This window comes from Eleutherodactylus coqui, chromosome 4 (genome assembly GCF_035609145.1).
Source record: "Eleutherodactylus coqui strain aEleCoq1 chromosome 4, aEleCoq1.hap1, whole genome shotgun sequence".
In the NCBI taxonomy this organism is placed as follows: Eukaryota; Metazoa; Chordata; class Amphibia; order Anura; family Eleutherodactylidae; genus Eleutherodactylus; species Eleutherodactylus coqui.
This window is the reverse complement of record NC_089840.1, coordinates 281840217-281860596: the sequence shown is the minus strand read 5'-3', so window position 1 is coordinate 281860596 and position 20380 is coordinate 281840217. Positions and strand designations below refer to the sequence as shown.

The window sequence follows — 20380 nt, the reverse complement described above, 5'->3', positions numbered from 1 at the left end:
ATAGTCTCGCTGCGGATTTAGAATCTGCCGCAGTTCTCAAAGGCTAAGTAGATTTGTTACAGAAAATACCGGCACCGCGTGAAAGACATTTTATAAATCTCCCCCGCATGGCCTGTACTGTAAATGCTGCAGCCAAGTGTGAAGACGGCCGGAATGCTGGAAACTATTGCAGCTGGTAAAATGTCGAACAGCCAACAGAATAGAACTGTCAGGGTAATCAATCAGTACAGCATCAGTCAAAACCCACCCTAATGTCCCGCTGTCGACAGTAAAGGAAAAACACCACACACAGGTCTGGTATGCTTCCCTGTACGGGAGTAATGGCGGACACTTTACTGGCTTACACAGGGCTTTATACCCTCCTGTTGCTACACAAAGCATATAGCATCTCATTGGTCCAGATATATAGCATCACCATATATGTCCATAATACTGTCCATAGCAAAAGTTAATCAGACAGGCGGCTGTATCAATCACATGTTCCTTATTCATAGCAGACACTTCTCTTTATCTCCTCAGTCCTTCGAGCAAGATGTTGCAACTTCCTTAAACTGCCAAGCTAATCGCCGTTCTATCTTGTTCCTCTTTGTAATTTTCCAAGACACAGTCTTCTCCGCCTTGCTGAAGCCTTTGTCGTATCTGATATGATTTTTTAAGAATGCATATTACGTATTTTGAATATTACGTTTTTTGTCACAAAGCATTGCATAGAATTTGCACGCAGGTCTAAAGATATAAAAACATATAGCAATATATACACGTGCCCTCACAGAACAACAGAACTGAGGAACAGTGAAGAGCCGACATAACTGCCGGACCAGACTGGGAGGACTCTAGAAATGTCTGCAGGGATATTTATGGATGTATCTCCTGTGAGACGGTGACCGGCAAGGTGCTGGAGGACAGGTATGTGTCACCTAGGATGCTCTCCTATGAGGCGTTGGGGAGCGCTTGGGCGGATACGTGCCACCGAGCAGCCTGGGCTCGGTGGAGGAAGCCGGCAGTATAGTGTTAGTGGCATTAAGCCACTAACACGTTGTAGTGTGTAAGTGGCTCCAAGCCACATAATCCGGGCAGGCTTTTCTGGAGTGACCAAAGTGAAGGGTGGGATGGTCACTCCCACGTACCAGGTGGGGCTGGTACCAGGCCATATAAAGCCTGGGCCTACAGGGCCAGAGCGAGAGCTGAGACCTTTGCAGGTCTGAGAGTCCTGGCTGGCTGTGTGCAGGAGCCATTTGTTTACCAGTACGTAGACAGGGACGCTACGTGTATAGTAAGTGCTCAGACGAGCAGGATTTATGTTATGTTTGCCTGATGTTAAGGCTGTATTTTGCTTTTGTTTGCTTGGAAATAAACCCAGGCAAAGCCTGGACTAAAGACTTTATCGCAAGTGTCACTGTCTCTGACTGCTTATGCCCAGGTTGCTACCGATCCTAAACGCTAATCCCTCACATATGGTGTTTGGATGCGGGCAGCGGTCTTAAAGAGACATACACCAATTAATGGACATTTTGCTGCAGCAACTGGAGAACCGTTGCTAAGGGCAACTGCCCAAGAGAGATTGACTGGAGAGTGCTGTGACCCCCATGTCCTGGGTGAAAGCTGCAATGGCGCAGAAATCAGACACTGCCAAGATGGAAGAACTGCTAACGCAGCTGGTGCAAATGAACGTACAGCAGCAACAAACGTTGGCTCAGCAGCAACAAATGAACATGCAGCAACTACAAACGTTTGCTCAGCAGCAACAAATGAACGTGCAGCAGCAACAAGCGATGGCGACCCAGCAAAAAGTCCATGAGGAGGCCATGATAGCTCAGGCCGAGACTAATGCTCACCTGGCGGAAGCCAATCGGTTAGCCTTGCAGGAGCAACAGCGGGTTAACCAACAGCTGCAAGAGCAACTCCTGGCGGTGGCACAAAGTGTGCAGAGATCGGCTGGTTCGCTCCCCACCACCCGTACCGCGGTACAGGCGGCCTTACAAAAGATGGCACCCACCGATTACATCGAGGCCTATCTCGCGGTCTTTGAGAGAGTGGCCGAGAGGGAGAAGTTACCGGCGCCTCAGTGGGCTGAGGTAGTAGCGCCTTTCCTGACGGGAGAACCCCAAAAGGCTTACTTTGACCTCGGTGAGCAGGAGGCCAAGGACTATACTAAGCTGAAAGGTGAGATCCTGGCACGCTTGGGCGTGGACACCCATGTGCGGGCCCGATGCGTACACGCCTGGACGTTTACTGACCACCTGCCAGCTCGCTCCCAGATGTACGACCTGTTCCACCTGGTGAGAAAGTGGCTGCAGCCGGAGGAGTCGTCCCCGGCAGAGATCGTACAGAAAGTGGTTCTGGATAAATTTATACGCTCGTTGCCCCCCGCAATCCAGTGCTGGGTGGGATAAGGAGGTCCCCAGGACGTGGACCAACTCGTGAGCCTCGTCGAGAGGTATAAAGCCACGAAGGACTTACTGCAAGCCGTGCCTCCTCGACGTTCCAACCCTGGGAACAGTAAGTCGGCCGGAGCACCGGGTAAGACTGTTCCGTATGTAAGGGGTGTCAAAAATGTCCCAAAGGGAGGCGGCTCAGAGGGGGATTATGTGAAACAGAAGAGGAGTCCCAACTGGACAGTCCGGTCCCGGGTAGAACCCCAAGGGGACTGGGGCCCCATACTATGTTGGCGCTGTCGTGAGCCCGGGCATATTGCCGCCAACTGTCCACTTACCGTGGAACCCATGGACTGTGACTCTGCCCAGCGGAGGTCGATGTTCGCACGGCCAGTATGTTCTGCAGAGACTGCGTCAGAGACTGATCGACCATTATGTCACCTAAAGGTGAATGACTTTGCGGTGACAGCTCTACTGGACTCAGGGAGCTTGGTTACGCTGGTGCACTCCAGCCTGGTCGATCCCACAACCTTCACCAGCCGACGCATGGGGGTTGTTTGTGTGCATGGGGACACCAAGGAGTACCCTATTGCCCTTGTAAGACTTGATACTCCGTGTGGACTTGCCACCCATGAGGTGGGCGTCGTGACATCCTTAATGCACACCGTGATCCTCGGGAGAGGCTTTCCCCTATTTTGGGACTTGTGGCGACACCGAGGGTCGTCTGCAAATAAGGTTCATGATAATACAAATGTGCATGATGTGTGTCCAGAACCGTTTGACCCTGAGGGTACGGTTCCAGCAGTAGGGGTGACCCCAGAGGATGGGGATAACTTTCCCTTAACAGTACTGGCGGGTGAGACAGAGGTACAGGACGAAGTGGTTGCTATGCCTGACCTGGAGGTCTCATGTGCCAATTTCGGAACTGAGCAGCTCCTAGACCCCACCTTAGTAAAGGCCAGGGAAAATGTTAAAGTACTAAATGGAAATAACAAATAAATTATATTATAAGGAGGCGCACTTGATGCTTTACTAAATCATGTTATATTGTCTTAACATGAAATGAAAAACAAGGTAGACTGTTAAACTCACCTGGTGTCTAACGAGAATACCTTGCAAAAGGTATCTCGCTGACACCGCAATCCAAGTCCACTTGTAAGATAGGTCTTTAATCCATCCAACCTCCGTCAGAGAGCAGCCGGACACTCCAGGTAAGCTACACCGGGTAACCGGGGCTTAATTCAGGCAAACCACAGGGAAGAAAAAACGGCTGTCCGCGCTCCTAGGGATATCAGACTCTGATCCAGGATAATCAATTCCTTCTTTTTATTGGAAATATATACAGGGATCTTCGAGCAACGCGTTTCAGTAGGTACAACTACCTTTCTCAAGCTCTACACAACTACGACTGACACACAACATAAATAGGCATTAGTATAGTCACGAGGTGAACACAGCTAATTAACACATAGCTGCTTAATTAAACAGGGGCGTGATAGTAGCCTCCCAAGTAACTCTATACGTCGTCCAGGTAACACACTCGGAACGCCCTTTAGCGATCCGTGTACATCCATAAAACTTTATTTGGATCACTACGGGACAGCAATCTCTCACCAATGTGCGTGGACACCTGTTTTATGCTAGGTTTTAAGCATTAAAATTTTTCATTAGACATCCTCATAGTAACATTATTCACAAGATAAAACTGATGAATAAACTTTGCAAGAATAAATTATCTACAAACAACTTCATTTATCCTCCGTAACAATATAAAATAGATTATAAACATATGTTACATATAATAGGCGCTTAAACCTCAACACCGCTAATAACTTTTAACAGTCATAATATATTATATAAATAATGTATATAAAGAAAAAAATTTTTTTCTTAAAAACATTTTATACAAGAAAAGCATTCTACACACTAATATTAAATATTACCTATCATATAAAACTAAACTAATCTATATATAAACTAATTACACCCCCTTAGCCTATGCACGATTATATAGGAGTTTCATACATAATAAATAATTAATTAGTATTTATTTTAGTTTGAGATATAGAATATGGGATCTTAATGTTAAAGAATTGTGGGTGGGTAGTTATATTTAATCCTTTCTGCATAGAATAAATTATGGGATCATAATGTTAGTAAACTGTGGGTGGGGAATTATATTTAATCTTATCTGCATAGAAAAATTAATTTGGTTTTATATAAAGATTATTATTACCATTAAATATAGAGAAAAATTTTTTTATAATAATTTCTATAATACTTTTTACAATACTTATAATATGTATGAAACTCCTATATAATCGTGCATAGGCTAAGGGGGTGAAATTAGTTTATATATAGATTAGTTTAGTTTTATATGATAGGTAATATTTAATATTAGTGTGTAGAATGCTTTTCTTGTATAAAATGTTTTTAAGAAAAAAATTTTCATACATATTATAAGTATTGTAAAAAGTATTATAGAAATTATTATAAAAAATTTTTTCTCTATATTTAATGGTAATAATAATCTTTATATAAAACCAAATTAATTTTTCTATGCAGATAAGATTAAATATAATTCCCCACCCACAGTTTACTAACATTATGATCCCATAATTTATTCTATGCAGAAAGGATTAAATATAACTACCCACCCACAATTCTTTAACATTAAGATCCCATATTCTATATCTCAAACTAAAATAAATACTAATTAATTATTTATTATGTATGAAACTCCTATATAATCGTGCATAGGCTAAGGGGGTGAAATTAGTTTATATATAGATTAGTTTAGTTTTATATGATAGGTAATATTTAATATTAGTGTGTAGAATGCTTTTCTTGTATAAAATGTTTTTAAGAAAAAAATTTTTTTCTTTATATACATTATTTATATAATATATTATGACTGTTAAAAGTTATTAGCGGTGTTGAGGTTTAAGCGCCTATTATATGTAACATATGTTTATAATCTATTTTATATTGTTACGGAGGATAAATGAAGTTGTTTGTAGATAATTTATTCTTGCAAAGTTTATTCATCAGTTTTATCTTGTGAATAATGTTACTATGAGGATGTCTAATGAAAAATTTTAATGCTTAAAACCTAGCATAAAACAGGTGTCCACGCACATTGGTGAGAGATTGCTGTCCCGTGGTGATCCAAATAAAGTTTTATGGATGTACACGGATCGCTAAAGGGCGTTCCGAGTGTGTTACCTGGACGACTTATAGAGTTACTTGGGAGGCTACTATCACGCCCCTGTTTAATTAAGCAGCTATGTGTTAATTAGCTGTGTTCACCTCGTGACTATACTAATGCCTATTTATGTTGTGTGTCAGTCGTAGTTGTGTCGAGCTTGAGAAAGGTAGTTGTACCTACTGAAACGCGTTGCTCGAAGATCCCTGTATATATTTCCAATAAAAAGAAGGAATTGATTATCCTGGATCAGAGTCTGATATCCCTAGGAGCGCGGACAGCCGTTTTTTCTTCCCTGTGGTTTGCTTAAAGTACTAAATGGGGAGCCTCAATTCTCGGGGGCTGATACTGTGTTTCCACACCTGGCAGTCAATCAAGAGTTGTTGTATCAGGTTGACAAGGTCTGTGGGGAGGTTGTGGAACAGCTGGTGGTACCTCAGTCTTATCGCAGGATTGTCTTAGACCTAGCGCACAAGCATGTGCTGGGAGGTCATCTCGGGAGCGAAAAGACTAAGGAACGCATCCTTCAGCGTTTTTTCTGGCCAGGGGTACATGGTGATGTAAAACGTTACTGTGAGTCGTGCCCGGAGTGTCAGATAACAGCTCCTATGCCCCATTACCGGAGCCCCTTAGTGCCCTTGCCCATCATAGAGGTGCCGTTTGAGCGGGTCGCTATGGACCTAGTTGGGCCCTTGGTAAAGTCTGCCCGGGGCCACCAACATATATTAGTGGTTGTAGACTATGCCACCCGTTACCCCGAAGCCGTTCCTTTACGCAATAAGTCATCCAAGGGTATTGCAAAGGAACTACTTCACATGTTCTCCCGCACGGGCATACCGAAAGAGATCCTGACGGACCAAGGAACCCCCTTTATGTCAAAGGTCATGAAGGAATTGTGTAAGCTGCTGAATATTAAGCACTTACGGACGTCGGTGTACCACCCACAGACGGATGGTCTGGTTGAGAGATTTAATAAGACCCTGAAAAGCATGCTAAAAAAGGTAGTCAATAAGGATGGGAAGGACTGGGACTGTCTGCTGCCATATTTGATGTTCTCAATCCGTGAAATCCCAGAATCCTCCACTGGGTTCTCTCCCTTTGAATTAGTGTATGGTAGACATCCCAGAGGGCTCCTTGATGTAGCTAAGGAGACCTGGGAGCACGAGTCCACCCCCTACAGGAGGGTTATTGAACACATCTCCCTCATGCAAGATCGAATTGCGGCGGTCATGCCCATTGTTAAAGAACATTTACAGCAGGCTCAAGAAGCCCAAAGCCGGGTATATAACCGGTCCGCCAAGGTGAGAACCTTCAACCCTGGGGATCGGGTACTAGTGTTGGTGCCCACCCTAGAAAGTAAATTCCTAGCAAAATGGCAAGGGCCCTATGACATAATTGAGAAAGTCGGAGAGGTAAATTATAAGGTATACCAGCCAGGTAGGCGGAAACCAGAACAATTGTACCATGTAAACCTAATTAAGCCATGGAAGGACAGAGAAGCCCTGACTGCAGTGAGCACCCCCCATGGTGCGGTCCCAGAGGTGTGTGTATCAGGGTCCCTGTCCAAATCCCAACAACAAGAATCGAGGGAATTTACACAGCGTAATTCAGATGTGTTCTCTAATATACCAGGGCGTACTGGTGTCATAAAACACGACATTATAACTGAACCAGGGGTAAAGGTTCAGTTGAAACCGTACAGGGTTCCAGAAGCCCGCAGACGAGCCATCTCAGAGGAGGTCAAGAAAATGCTAGACCTCGGAGTAATTGAGGAGTCGAAAAGCGAATGGTCCAGCCCTATCGTGCTGATACCAAAACCTGATGGCTCTCTGCGCTTCTGTAACGACTTCCGGAAGCTACACGACGTGTCAAAATTTGACGCATACCCAATGCCGAGAGTGGACGAGTTGATTGAGAGACTGGGTCATGCCAGGTACTTTTCCACTCTCGACCTTACTAAAGGCTACTGGCAGGTTCCCCTTACAGAGAGCGCGAAAGAAAAGACTGCGTTTGCCACACCAGAAGGGTTGTTTCAGTACATCTGCCTACCCTTCGGTTTGCATGGAGCCCCAGCAACCTTCCAAAGATTAATGAATATCATACTCAAACCCCATCGGCAATATGCGTCAGCATATTTAGATGATATCATCATCTTTAGCGAAGACTGGGACAGCCATCTACCCAAGGTACAGGCAGTACTGAACTCCCTTAGAAAAGCAGGGCTCACAGCAAACCCAAAGAAGTGCGCCCTGGGTCTTGAAGAAGCCCGATACCTGGGGTATATAATAGGTAGGGGTATTATAAAACCCCAGGTCAATAAAGTTGAAGCCGTTCAGAACTGGCCACAACCCACAACTAAAAAGCAGGTGAGAGCCTTTTTAGGCATTGTAGGGTACTATAGGCGGTTCGTGCAAAACTTTGCGAGCATAGCAGCGCCCCTAACAGACTTGACCAAGAACAGTAAGTCAGTCATGGTCAAGTGGAACCCTGACGCAGAAAAGGCGTTCCAAGAGTTAAAACGGGCCCTCTGTAAACGTCCAGTGTTAGTCACACCCAATTTTAAGCGAGAATTTATTGTCCAAACCGACGCGTCCGATGTGGGACTAGGAGCAGTTCTGTCCCAGGAAGTAGAGGGAGAGGAACATCCCGTGATATATCTGAGCAGGAAACTCACGCCACCAGAGAAAAATTACAGTATTGTTGAACGGGAGTGCCTAGCCATCAAGTGGGCCCTGGAATCCCTAAAATATTACCTGCTAGGTCGGCACTTCAGGCTGATCACAGACCACTCCCCCTTACCCTGGATGTCACAGGCAAAAGAGAACGCCAGAGAACGCCAGAGTCACCAGGTGGTTCCTGACACTACAAAACTTCAGTTTTTCGGTAGAACACAGGGCCGGAAAGCTACAGGGCAATGCCGATGCCTTATCAAGGACGCATTGTATGGCGGCTAAAGGTGTCCAACCCCACAGGCTCGAACAGAGGGGGAGGGTATGTGAGACGGTGACCGGCAAGGTGCTGGAGGGCAGGTATGTGTCACCTAGGATGCTCTCCTATGAGGCGTTGGGGAGCGCTTGGGCGGATACGTGCCACCGAGCAGCCTGGGCTCGGTGGAGGAAGCCTGCAGTATAGTGTTAGTGGCATTAAGCCACTAACACGTTGTAGTGTGTAAGTGGCTCCAAGCCATATAATCCGGGCCGGCTTTTATGGAGTGACCAAAATGAAGGGTTGGATGGTTACTCCCACGTACCAGGTGGGGCTGGTACCAGGCCATATAAAGCCTGGGCCTACAGGGCCAGAGGGAGAGCTGAGACCTTTGCAGGTCTGAGAGTCCTGGCTGGCTGTGTGCAGGAGCTGTTTGCTACCAGTGTGTAGACAGGGACGCTACGTGTATAGTAAGTGCTCAGACGAGCAGGATTTATGTTATGTTTGCCTGATGTTAAGGCTGTATTTTGCTTTTGTTTGCTTGGAAATAAACCCAGGCAAAGCCTGGACTAAAGACTTTATCGCAAGTGTCACTGTCTCTGACTGCTTATGCCCAGGTTTCTACCGATCCTAAACGCTAATCCCTCACACTCCCCATAAACAGGATTACACGTAGTGAAGAAGACGTCTAGTGAGGGCTGTCAGGCCCCGGTGTCTGATGGATGGGGAAGACCCCTGAGCCCAATCACAGGGCCTCCACCTCACCCCCTGATACTTGAGATCAATGAGCAGAAGATCCTAGAACTCACCAACAAGATGATTGAGCTGCTGACTAGAAAGGTGATGCTGCTAGGAATGCTGGGACAGTATACAGTAACGCTATGGCGGTATAACGTGTCTGGGTGATGACGGTATCATTGTGTTGTCAGGTTCCTATAAGGTGTCAGGACTTCACTGTCTATTTCTCCATGGAGGAGTGGGAGTATTTAGAAGGACACAAGGATCTGTACAAGGACATCATGATGGAGGACCACCAGCCCCCCCTATCACCAGGTAATAGACAGGACTACATCCACACAGCCTTTATTATTTGTATGTAGAGAATGAATTCAGTGGCTGTCTGTGTTTTCTGCAGGTAGATCCAGTAAGAGAACAACAGCGGAGAGATGTCCCCGGCCTCTTCTTCCACAGGATGATCAGGTAGATGGAGAGAAGGTCTCATGAAATTTTCCCTCTGGTCTGTAGGACGGCTGGGAAGGTCTTGTGTTCAGTCTTATTATATGATTGATACTTGTGTAATGAGAAAGCTGGAGATGGCAGGATTACAGCCGACCGCAGACATTAGATCTCCGCATCTTATCACTATTTTCTGGTTCTGGAGACTTCTGATTGGAATAAAGAAGCAACAGGTTGGAGTTATACAGGAGACCTGCAGCTATTTGGCCCAGATCACTACTGCTGTCATGTCAATCCGGCTCCTCATACTAATTAATGACTAGAGATGAGCGAGCATACTCGCTAAGGACAATTACTCGATCGAACATTGTCCTTAGCGAGTATCTCGCCGCTCGGAAAAAAAGGTTCGGCTACTGGAGCGGGTGAGCGGTGAGTTGCGGCAGTGAGCAGGGGGAAGTGGGGGAGAGAGAGGGAGAGAGTGAGATCTCCCCTCTGTTCCTCCCCGCTCTCCCCTGCAGCTCCCTGCCCGCTGCCGGCAGCCGAATCTTTTCTTCCGAGCGGGCAGGTACTCGCTAAGGGCAATGCTCGATCGAGTTATTGCTCTTAGCGAGTATGCTCGCTCATCTCTATTAATGACCTTTTCTGGCCATATAAAACCTTCCACTCGACTTCTCCAACTGTGTGATAACTTGTACAATATTTATTTCACAGCTGGTGAAACTGGAGGAAGATCTGATCCCTATTGATGCTACAGAGACACATGTGAGGGGGTATCAGCCGTGTAAGGAGGGGATTCCTACAGATGACGCCCCAGGTGAGACTGCATGTAGAGAAGAGTCTGTGTTGTCGGGGTTTTCAGCTGTATATTCCCTTATTCAGCCAAAATCTATATATATAAAGGCAAAAGCCCTCACTGACTGACTGACTCGCCACTAGTTCTCTAACTTCCCGATGTCGGACAAACATGAAATTTGGCACAACGATTTTTTAGGTCCAAAATAGGAAAAAGAGTCATTACTCGATTATTCAATGTTAAGTGCAAAAAATAAGTTACCCCCTATGTTATATTACTTCCCGGAGTCGTACAAGCGTGAAATTTGGCATGAACATTCTTTGGGTTGTACGTAGGAAAAGTCAAGGGGTGCCAACTTGATTATTCAATTCTAAGTGCAAAAATAAGTGACCTTATATGTAATGTAACTAATAACACACGTATGAACTGCACAAACATGAAATTTGCCACAACCATTCTTTATGTCCCAATGGGGAAAGCAAAGGGGTTGCAACTTCAATATTTAATTCTAAGCCTGAAAAATTGAAAAGCCGCCATACATTACATAGTTCTTTTCTCAGAAACCATAAAGCCTAGGGAAATGATTTGTATACTGAGGAGAATATAACTGATCTGTGTGTGTATATACTCAGGAGAATGTGTGTGTATATACTCAAGTGTATATACTCAGGAGAATCTACCTCACCTCTATGAGTATATACTGAAAGGCTATAAAGTACATAAGGAAGCGGCCATGCACTGCAGGGATGGAGCCTCTAAGGCCAAGAAGGGGCTGCAACCTCCAGTCTGGGGGTAAATTTGAATAAAAAGGGCCGTTACCTTTAAAAGTAAAATGTGAGGAGAGTGGTAGGGGTTGCACATTCTGCAGAGGGACATTGCTACATACAGTCTGAGGAGAATCTAACACTCCTATATGTGTATACATATTTTATTCCTTGGTTTTCAAGTAACTATGACTTCATTTTCCCTGCGAACAACATGTAAACACCTGTACTAAATTAACTCGGGTGAAGCCGGGTATATCAGCTATTGTGTATATGTGTGTGTATATATATATATATATATATATATATATATATATATATATACAGTATATATATATATATATATATATATACAGTATATATATATATATATATATATATACAGTATATATATATATATATATATACAGTATATATATATATATATATATATACAGTATATATATATATATATATATATAGTATATATATATATATATATATATATATATATATATATATATATATACAGTATATATATATATATATATATATATATATATATATACAGTATATATATATATGAAAACACTCACTGACTGGCCACTAACTCTCTTACTTACTGGTGTCGTATAAACATAAAATTTGGCATGACCATTATTTTGGTCCTAAATAGGAAAACTAAAACATTCACAACTTGATTATACAATGCTAAGTGCAAAAGTAAGTGACCCCCTTTGTTATGTAACTTCCCAGTGTCGTACAAGTGTTAAATTTGCAACGACCATTCTTGAGGTCCTACATAGGAAAAGTAAAGGGGTCACAACTTGAGTATTCAATTCTAAGCTTGAAAAAATCTGTGATACATAAAGCTTAAGGAAATAATTTGTATAATCTACCTCATCCTATGTGTATATACTGAGGAGAATCTACCTCACCTCTATGTGTATATACTGAGGAAAATCTAACACTTCTCTGTGCATATACTGAAGAGAATCTAATGCTTCTCTGTGTATATACTAAGGAGATCCTATCACACCTCTCTGTATTTATACTAAGGAGATCCTATCACACCTCTCTGTGTATATACTTTCGAGAATCTAGCTAACCTCTCTGTGTATATACTTTCGAGAATCTAGCTAACCTCTATGTGTATATACTGAGGAGAATCTACCTCATCTCTGTGTGTATACACCGAGGGGAATCTAGCAAACATCTGTGTATATACTGAGGAGAATCTACCTCACCTCTGAGTGTATATACTGAGGAGAATCTACCTCACCTCTGAGTGTATATACTGAGGAGAATCTACCTCACCTCTGAGTGTATATACTGAGGAGAATCTACCTCACCTCTGAGTGTATATACTGAGGAGAATCTACCTCACCTCTGAGTGTATATACTGAGGAGAATCTACCTCACCTCTGAGTGTATATACTGAGGAGAATCTACATCACCTCTGAGTGTATATACTGAGGAGAATCTACCTCACCTCTGAGTGTATATACTGAGGAGAATCTACCTCACCTCTGAGTGTATATACTGAGGAGAATCTACCTCACCTCTGAGTGTATATACTGAGGAGAATCTACCTCACCTCTGGGTGTATATACTGAGGAGAATCTACCTCACCTCTGGGTGTATATACTGAGGAGAATCTAGCTAACCTCTATGTGTATTTACTGAGGAGAATCTACCTCACCTCTGGGTGTATATGCTGAGGAGAATCTAGCTAACCTCTATGTGTATTTACTGAGGAGAATCTACCTCACCTCTGGGTGTATATGCTGAGGAGAATCTAGCTAACCTCTATGTGTATATACTGAGGAGAATCTACCTCACCTCTGGGTGTATATACTGAGGAGAATCTACCTCACCTCTGAGTCTATATACTGAGGAGAATCTACCTCACCTCTGAGTCTATATACTGAGGAGAATCTACCTCACCTCTGGGTGTATATACTGAGGAGAATCTAGCTAACCTCTATGTGTATAAACTGAGGAGAATCTACCTCAACTCTGGGTGTATATACTGAGGAGAATCTACCTCACATCTTGGTGTATATACTGAGGAGATTCTAGCTCACCTCTGGGTGTTTATACTGAGGAGAATCTACCTCACCTCTTGGTGTATATACTGAGGAGAATCTAGCTAACCTCTATGTGTATATACTGAGGAGAATCTACCTTACCTCTGAGTGTTGTAGCAATGCAGGGGGAAACTCACCTGGCCACGACCAAATGCTGAGCGTCTTTTCTTTATTCAGACTTGATGAACAAAACAAAAGTACTGGCATTCTCCAGATAACAGAAAGTTCATGGAAAGTCCTTTTATATAAGCAGTCCAGCAGTAGTAACACCAAAGTCTTTGTAAACTCCAATAGGGCAAAGTAAACCAAACCATCCCAGCAGCGTGGTGCAGTGTCTCCAGCTCAGCACTCTCTGTAAGCCTCTGCTGCTCACACAGGGCACACCTCCCTCTTCAGACTGCAACCTGCGCCCATTTATGCACCTCACCTACTTGGGCCAGGTGACACTAAGTACTGGAGTGAGAGACGGACCGGGTTTACCTCACAGATGCTAGTAGTCTCTGCGATATGTACCAACCGTCCCACACTTTACCTCTCACTCTACTACATACCACCCCCCCCCCCCCTCCGTCTGCCCTAAAACATCAAACAATAAGCCCTTGGGAGGTCATCTGCATTACCATTGGTTTTTCCTGGCCTGTGTTCAACTTCAAAGTCAAACTCCTGTAATGCCAGGAACCACCCTGTTACTCTGGCGTTGTTCCCTTTCCTCTTGCTCATCCACTTTAGGCCGGCATGATCTGAGACCAACTTAAATTTTTTACCCAGTAGTTAATATCTCAGTGCGTCTAGTGCCCATTTTATTGCCAAGGCCTCTTTCTCCACTATTGCATAATTTTTCTCGCAGGGGGTAAGCTTCCGCCTTAAAAACATGACAGGATGTTCTTCCCCATTAACCTCCTGTGACATAACGGCTCCCAGACCCACATCAGATGCATCTGTATGGACTATAAATGCTTTCTTGAAGTCAGGCGCCACCAACACAGGCTGCTGACATAATGCACGTTTCAATTCTACAAATGCCTTTTCTGCTTCTGGTGACCATTGTGCCATTACCGACTTTCTCCCTTTCGTGAGTTCTGTTAACGGGGCTGCCATAGAGGCAAAATCAGGGATGAAACATCGGTAGTAGCCTACTATATCCCCAGGAAGACTCTCGCTTGTTTTTTTTTGTCAGGGGTTGGGGCCAGTTCTGTATGGCCTGTACTTTATTTCATTGAGGTTTTACCAAACCCCTTCCGACTATGAAGCCGAGGTATTTAACTTCCTCCATGCCTAAGGCACATTTTTTTTTTTTTTGGTTTATCGAGAAACCTGCTCTTCTGGGAGAGTCCAGTACTGCCTGAACTTTACTGAGGTGGCTCTCCTAATCCCGGCTAAATATTACGATGTCATCCAGGTAAGCTGCTGCATATAGTTTGTGGGGACCTAGCAATCTATCCATCGCCCTCTGAAACGTGGCAGGGGCATTTTTCAACCCAAAAGGCATTCTCCTATATTGGAAACAGCCGTCTGGAGTTGAAAAAGCTGTCTTCTCTTTAGCTTCCTTTGTGAGGGGAATTTGCCAATACACTTTTGTTAAATCTAGGGTGGTAATGTACCTGGCTGGGCCTAACCTCTAAATTAGTTCATCCACCCTGGGCATAGGGTAGGCATCCGACTTTGATATCTCATTGAGCTTCTGGTAATCATTACAGAACCGCCATTCCCTGAGGGTTTAGGCACCAGCACTATTGGGCTTGACCATCCACCCTTAGACTCCTCGATTACCCCCAGTTCTAGCATTTTTTTTATTTCAGCAGACACTATCTCTCTACGAGCCTCAGGAATTCAATACGGTTTTTGGCAAACTTTTACTTGGGAGTCTGTGAGAATCTCATGTTCAATGACCTTGGTGCGACCCGGCAGGTCAGTAAATAGGTCCTTATTGCTCTGCAGAAACTCTTTACATTGTTGTACCTGGGACTTTGACCATGCCTTAGCTATTGTCACATCATGTAAGTCATTCGCTGACTCCGGTCGCCCCAGTACTAAGAAGTACCTGATACTTTTATCATGTCTCTGTGTCATATGCTCATGAAAGGTGGCAGATTAGTCAGTAAGCCCTCCGACTCGCGTTGCATCTCCTGTATTGTATCTATTGTCCTACGCTAATGGAATAAACACCAGAAGGTACCGACTCTCCAAAAGAAACCTGGAGGAACGGGTGACAATTTAAAGGCTAACCTGGATTCTTGAGGAGGTTCGCTAATGTCTGCAAACCCCTTATTCAAGTAAGTAAAACCTCATACATAAAAGAGCACAGGGTTTTTGTAACTTGTCTTTTTCACAATTTGTAAGAATATTTTATATAGAAATTTTTATAAAATATTGATATAATTGTAATGTTAAAATCTGTTTTATTCTTGGCAGATGACGACATCAGGAGCTCAGAGGAACATTTGATATCTTCAGGTTTTACAGTGGAAGATGATGGTAACATACAAGATACACACGAAGAGCCTGCCATTATCCCAGATGTACCCTCAGCCCTTCCCAGCAAACATCTGTCATCTGATCCTTTTATAGAGGTTCCATCTTCTAATTCATCACAGACTAGTAGGCAACATAACATTTACAGAAGAGATGTTAAAGAAGAAACAGTTGTCACAGGGAAGAAGCCATTTTCATGTTCAGAATGTGGGAAATGTTTTACCGCAAAATCATCCCTTGTTGAACATCTGAAAATTCACACTGGTGAGAGGCGATTTTCGTGTTCTGTCTGTGGGAAATGTTTTACTCAGAAATTAGGTCTTGTTAACCATCAGAGAATTCACACAGGAGAGAAGCAATTTTCATGTCCGGTCTGTGGGAAATGTTTTACGCAGAAATCACATCTTGTTAATCATCAGAGAATTCACACAGGAGAGAACTCATTTTCATGTTCAGAATGTGGGAAATGTTTTACCCAGAAATATGGTCTTGTTAATCATCAGAGAATTCACACAGGAGAGAAGGCATTTTCATGTTCAGAATGTGGGAAATGTTTTACCCAGAAATATGTTCTTGTTAATCATCAGAGAATTCACACAGGAAAGAAGCCATTTTCATGTTCTGTCTGTGGGAAATGTTTTACCAGAAAATCACGTCTTGCTGATCATCAGAGAAATCACACTGGAGAGAAGCCATTTTCATGTTCTGTCTGTGGGAAATGTTTTACCACAAAATCACGTCTTGTTGATCATCAGAGAATTCACACAGGAGAGAAGTCATTTTCATGTTCAGAATGTGGGAAATGTCTTACCAGAAAATCACATCTTGTTGATCATCAGAGAATTCACACAGGAGAAAAACCATTTTCATGTTCAGAATGTGGGAAATGTTTTACCAGAAAATCACGTCTTGTTGATCATCAGAGAATTCACACAGGAGAGAACTCATTTTCATGTTCAGAATGTGGGAAATGTTTTGCTCAGAAATCAGTTCTTGTTAATCATCAGAGAACTCACACAGGGAAGAAGTCATTTCAGAATGTAGCAAATGTTTTTTGAACAAATCACATCTTGTTACACATCAGAAAACTCACACAGGAGAGTGGCCATTTTCATGTTCTAAATGTGGAAAATACTTCTTGTTGCACATCAGAGGCGGGACAAGCCAGTTTCATGTTCTGAATGTGAGAAATACCCATGAAGGGGATCTTGTTGAACATCAGAGAATTCACACAAGGGAAGCAACATTTTTATATTCTGACTGTTGTCAATATTTTTAAGACAAATCAGATCTTGTTAACTATAAGAGAACTCACACAGGGGAAAACCGGCATTTATGTTCAGATTATTGGAAATATTTTAGCTATACATCTAGTTAGACATTGGAGAATTCACACGTGGCAGCAGCCATTTTTGACTATGGAAAACTTACACAGCGGAGAACCTGGGTTTTATCACCCAGGCTGTTTTAGAGGTATTCGCCCTTTTACTTAAAGCAATTTCCTCTATGGCTATGATTAAAGCACTGCTTGCATTGCACAAAGTAGACTTTCTGACTGTAGGTGTTGCTTTTATCAGCTTTTTAAGAGGCCCCAATTGCAGTGTAATCCCTCAGACATCTTGTCAGCACAATGTGCAGAGTTTACAATAGTTAGTAGGATGATTAACTCACTTCTTACAGGCAGTTTTCTTTTGAATGTACACCGCCGCTAAAGCTGGTGGAAACAACCCCGTGCTTAAGAGGAGTTCCTCTGTTGTGTCTTCTCTTAAATCTACTACCAAATTCCTGTAAGGCTCTCATGTGGCATACTCAAAAGCTTCTAAGAAGAACCATGTCTTCCTGGGTACGTCTGTCTTGTTAGTGTGACAATTTGCAGCTGATCGCCGGGATTATTAAAAAGGTTTTTAAATTTATCGGTCTACTTTTTTTTACCCTGATTAAATATGTTCTGTACCAGATAGAGAATGCTTAGATTTCTGCGATGCACATACTTGGTAAATGCCTTTCATATATCCCAATTTTCACTAGCGCTCTGTCATATAAAGAGATAGAGAAAGTGTCCCCCCAGCTGTCCAGTATCAATCAGTTGTCGTTCAGGACAATAGAAAAGTTGAGCTGACAACCTTTGCCCCTTGAATCTACTCTAATGATAGATAGATAGTTAGATACTAGATAGATGGATAAAGATATGAGATGGGTAAATTATAATGTTCTAATCCCCCCTTCCTCTTGTGTAATTGGCAAGCCTTTGATATACAAGAGGACAGGAAATCCTTTGTCCCAATGTCAATACAAGTGGCCTTTTGACAAGTAGATACTGATTTGCTCTCCCCAGGCTGGTGGTTGTTGCCCTTAGAGAGATAATTGTATTACCTCCCCATACCTCACCCCAAGCTCAGGAATTCCCCTCAAACTACGTAAACCCATACTTGGTTATGATTTCTGCCTCATGCTTGATATTTATGCATAGATAAAATCATGACAAGAAATATGGCAGCCTATCTTCATGATTAGAGACCCTCCCACCGAGATATGACTGAAACTAGGGAATTACGATTTTTGAGTTCCTACAAATCTGACCCTCCCTTCTTTGTATGACCTCAGAGGGGTGGGGAGAAGGTGTGTATTGCGGGACCCCACAGTTCTAACTGGTCAATCCATGGAGCTATACTTCGGTATATGGGCGTCCCTCTGTTCTGGATCCCTTTGGGCCTTGTATCCCAAAATCTGGTAACTTTCTTTTATTTTAATCCTGCTTATTTCTAAAATACTGCTGAGTGTTTATTGCCTGTATGCCCTTATTCTCCCCATGTAACAACCTTTTTGTATATCTTTATACATACTATATATTTTGGCACTACTAGATCTTTTCTAGAATAAATCTAGAATTTATCAGTTCAAGCCCTGTCCGTTTTAAAAACGAACCATATTCTCCGAAGATTGTATTAATTATTCATAAATCGAGTTCCAGTGCACTGTTGACAAACTAGTAGTGGCAGTGTTTTATTTCTATGCGTATTGTAGAGTTCTGGAGTGCGTTATAACGGATCAGGTGGATGATTTGAGCCTTCACTTGGCATGCGTGCAGGAGCCCAGTAAAGCTGGGTACATATCAGCCTGTGTTCTAACGACTTCAAGCTTGCAATACTGCTAGGGTGATTGAGGACTGAGGCGGGATCAATTGGTATCGTCCCTTCTACTCTCTTCTCCTGTCCAGTGTGGGACAAATTGGTTTGCAGTGCAGGGCCAGGCAGATTGCTGTAGCATCGTGGTCGTAGGTGATGGTCGCTTGTCCGCTGTGTACAGCATTCACAGCTTCTACAATGAATGTATGCAGTCTAAATTCACAAACCTAAAATGATCAACATTGTAATGTAGTATGCTAAGCTAAAAAAGACAAATGTCCAGCCTATTAACCGCCTTCCCTCCTGTTGATCCAGAAGAAGACAAAGAAAAACTTTTGGAACTGTATGAGGTTTCAGTAACCGTAATGCAATGGTCACATTTATGGAATACAATTAGAGATGAGCGAACGTGCTCGTTACGAGTACTTACGCACCCGAGCACCGCCATTTTCGAGTACAGCAGTACTCGCGCGTAAAGATTCGGGGGGCGCCGTGGCGGCACGGGGGGTAGTAGTGGGGAGTGGGGGGGAGAGGGAGAGAGAGAGGGCTCCCCCCTGTTCCCCGCTGCTCCCCCCCGCACCGCCGCGCCTCTCCCCGCCCCCTGGCGCCCCCCGAATCTTTACGCCCGAGTACTGAAGTACTCGAAAATGGCGGTACTCGGGTGCGTAAGTACTCATTACGAGTACGTTCGCTCATCTCTAAATACAGTTGAACTGGATGAGAGCGACTTTTTCATCTCTAAACATGGCAATGTAAACTTCCGGTTCTGACGCCATGCTTTATGGTATTTATTTTTGTTTCTATTTTTATTGTTGGTTAGTGTTCTAAAGTCTTCCAAAACTTTGCTGTTAAAAAGTAGTTATATAGGGACCTTTGGTCTCCGTCAGATAGAATTACCTGGGTAATTTAAGGTTGGTGGTTAATGGTTTTTTAGTAGGAGTGGTGTCTTCAAGTATGGAGTCCTCTAAGGGCTCTCTCCGTTTTATAACTCTACAGTATGATCCCTCAGGTGGGAGTTTGTTCTCATTTAGTGAGTAGAATCTCTTTAGTGTCAATTTTCTTACAAAGTGATTAAGGTCTATAAAGAGTTCGAAAAGATCAGGGTCGCTTGATGGACTAAAGGACAAGCCCCTGGATAGTAATTCCACTTCTTTTTTTCAACGTGCATCCAGAGATATTGAATATACCCAATTTTATCGCTTCGTCGTTGGAGTTTGTATCTTCTGAATTGTTTTTAGATATTTTTGATTTCTGGCGTGTTTTTCTCCCTGCCTGTTCGCCACTTATTTTCCTCCTTTTTCTGATCTGTTGCGTGACTGATAAAAGTGAGTAATTTTTGAATATCCCATCGGGTTGTTCCCAATGGTTTTGAGTAGTGTTTTTCCTTTAGGGTTCAGGGACAGCACAGAACTCCGTGTGACCCGGGTGTTGCTTATTAGACTCTCTGTTTCTGAAAGTCGAGGGGTTGTCTCCCCT

The 20380-nt window shown here is 43.3% G+C and overlaps 2 protein-coding genes and 1 long non-coding RNA gene across 6 annotated transcripts in view; all 3 read left to right on the top strand.

Annotated features, from left to right (window-relative positions):
• LOC136624337 (gastrula zinc finger protein XlCGF57.1-like) overlaps window positions 1-20380 on the top strand; it is a 721853-nt gene that overhangs the window by 163909 nt on the left and 537564 nt on the right. The window lies entirely within an intron of this gene.
• Window positions 9195-9699, top strand: LOC136624548 (uncharacterized). The gene is made up of 3 exons (XR_010792341.1): window positions 9195-9345; window positions 9435-9558; window positions 9641-9699. It is a non-coding gene; the product is annotated as an uncharacterized lncRNA (long non-coding RNA).
• On the top strand, window positions 10381-17692 carry LOC136624456 (gastrula zinc finger protein XlCGF26.1-like; the record flags this gene model as incomplete). Its single annotated transcript, XM_066598436.1, has 2 exons — window positions 10381-10495; window positions 15720-17692. Coding segments are annotated over 2 exons (1233 nt in total), but the record flags the coding sequence as incomplete, so codon positions are not given.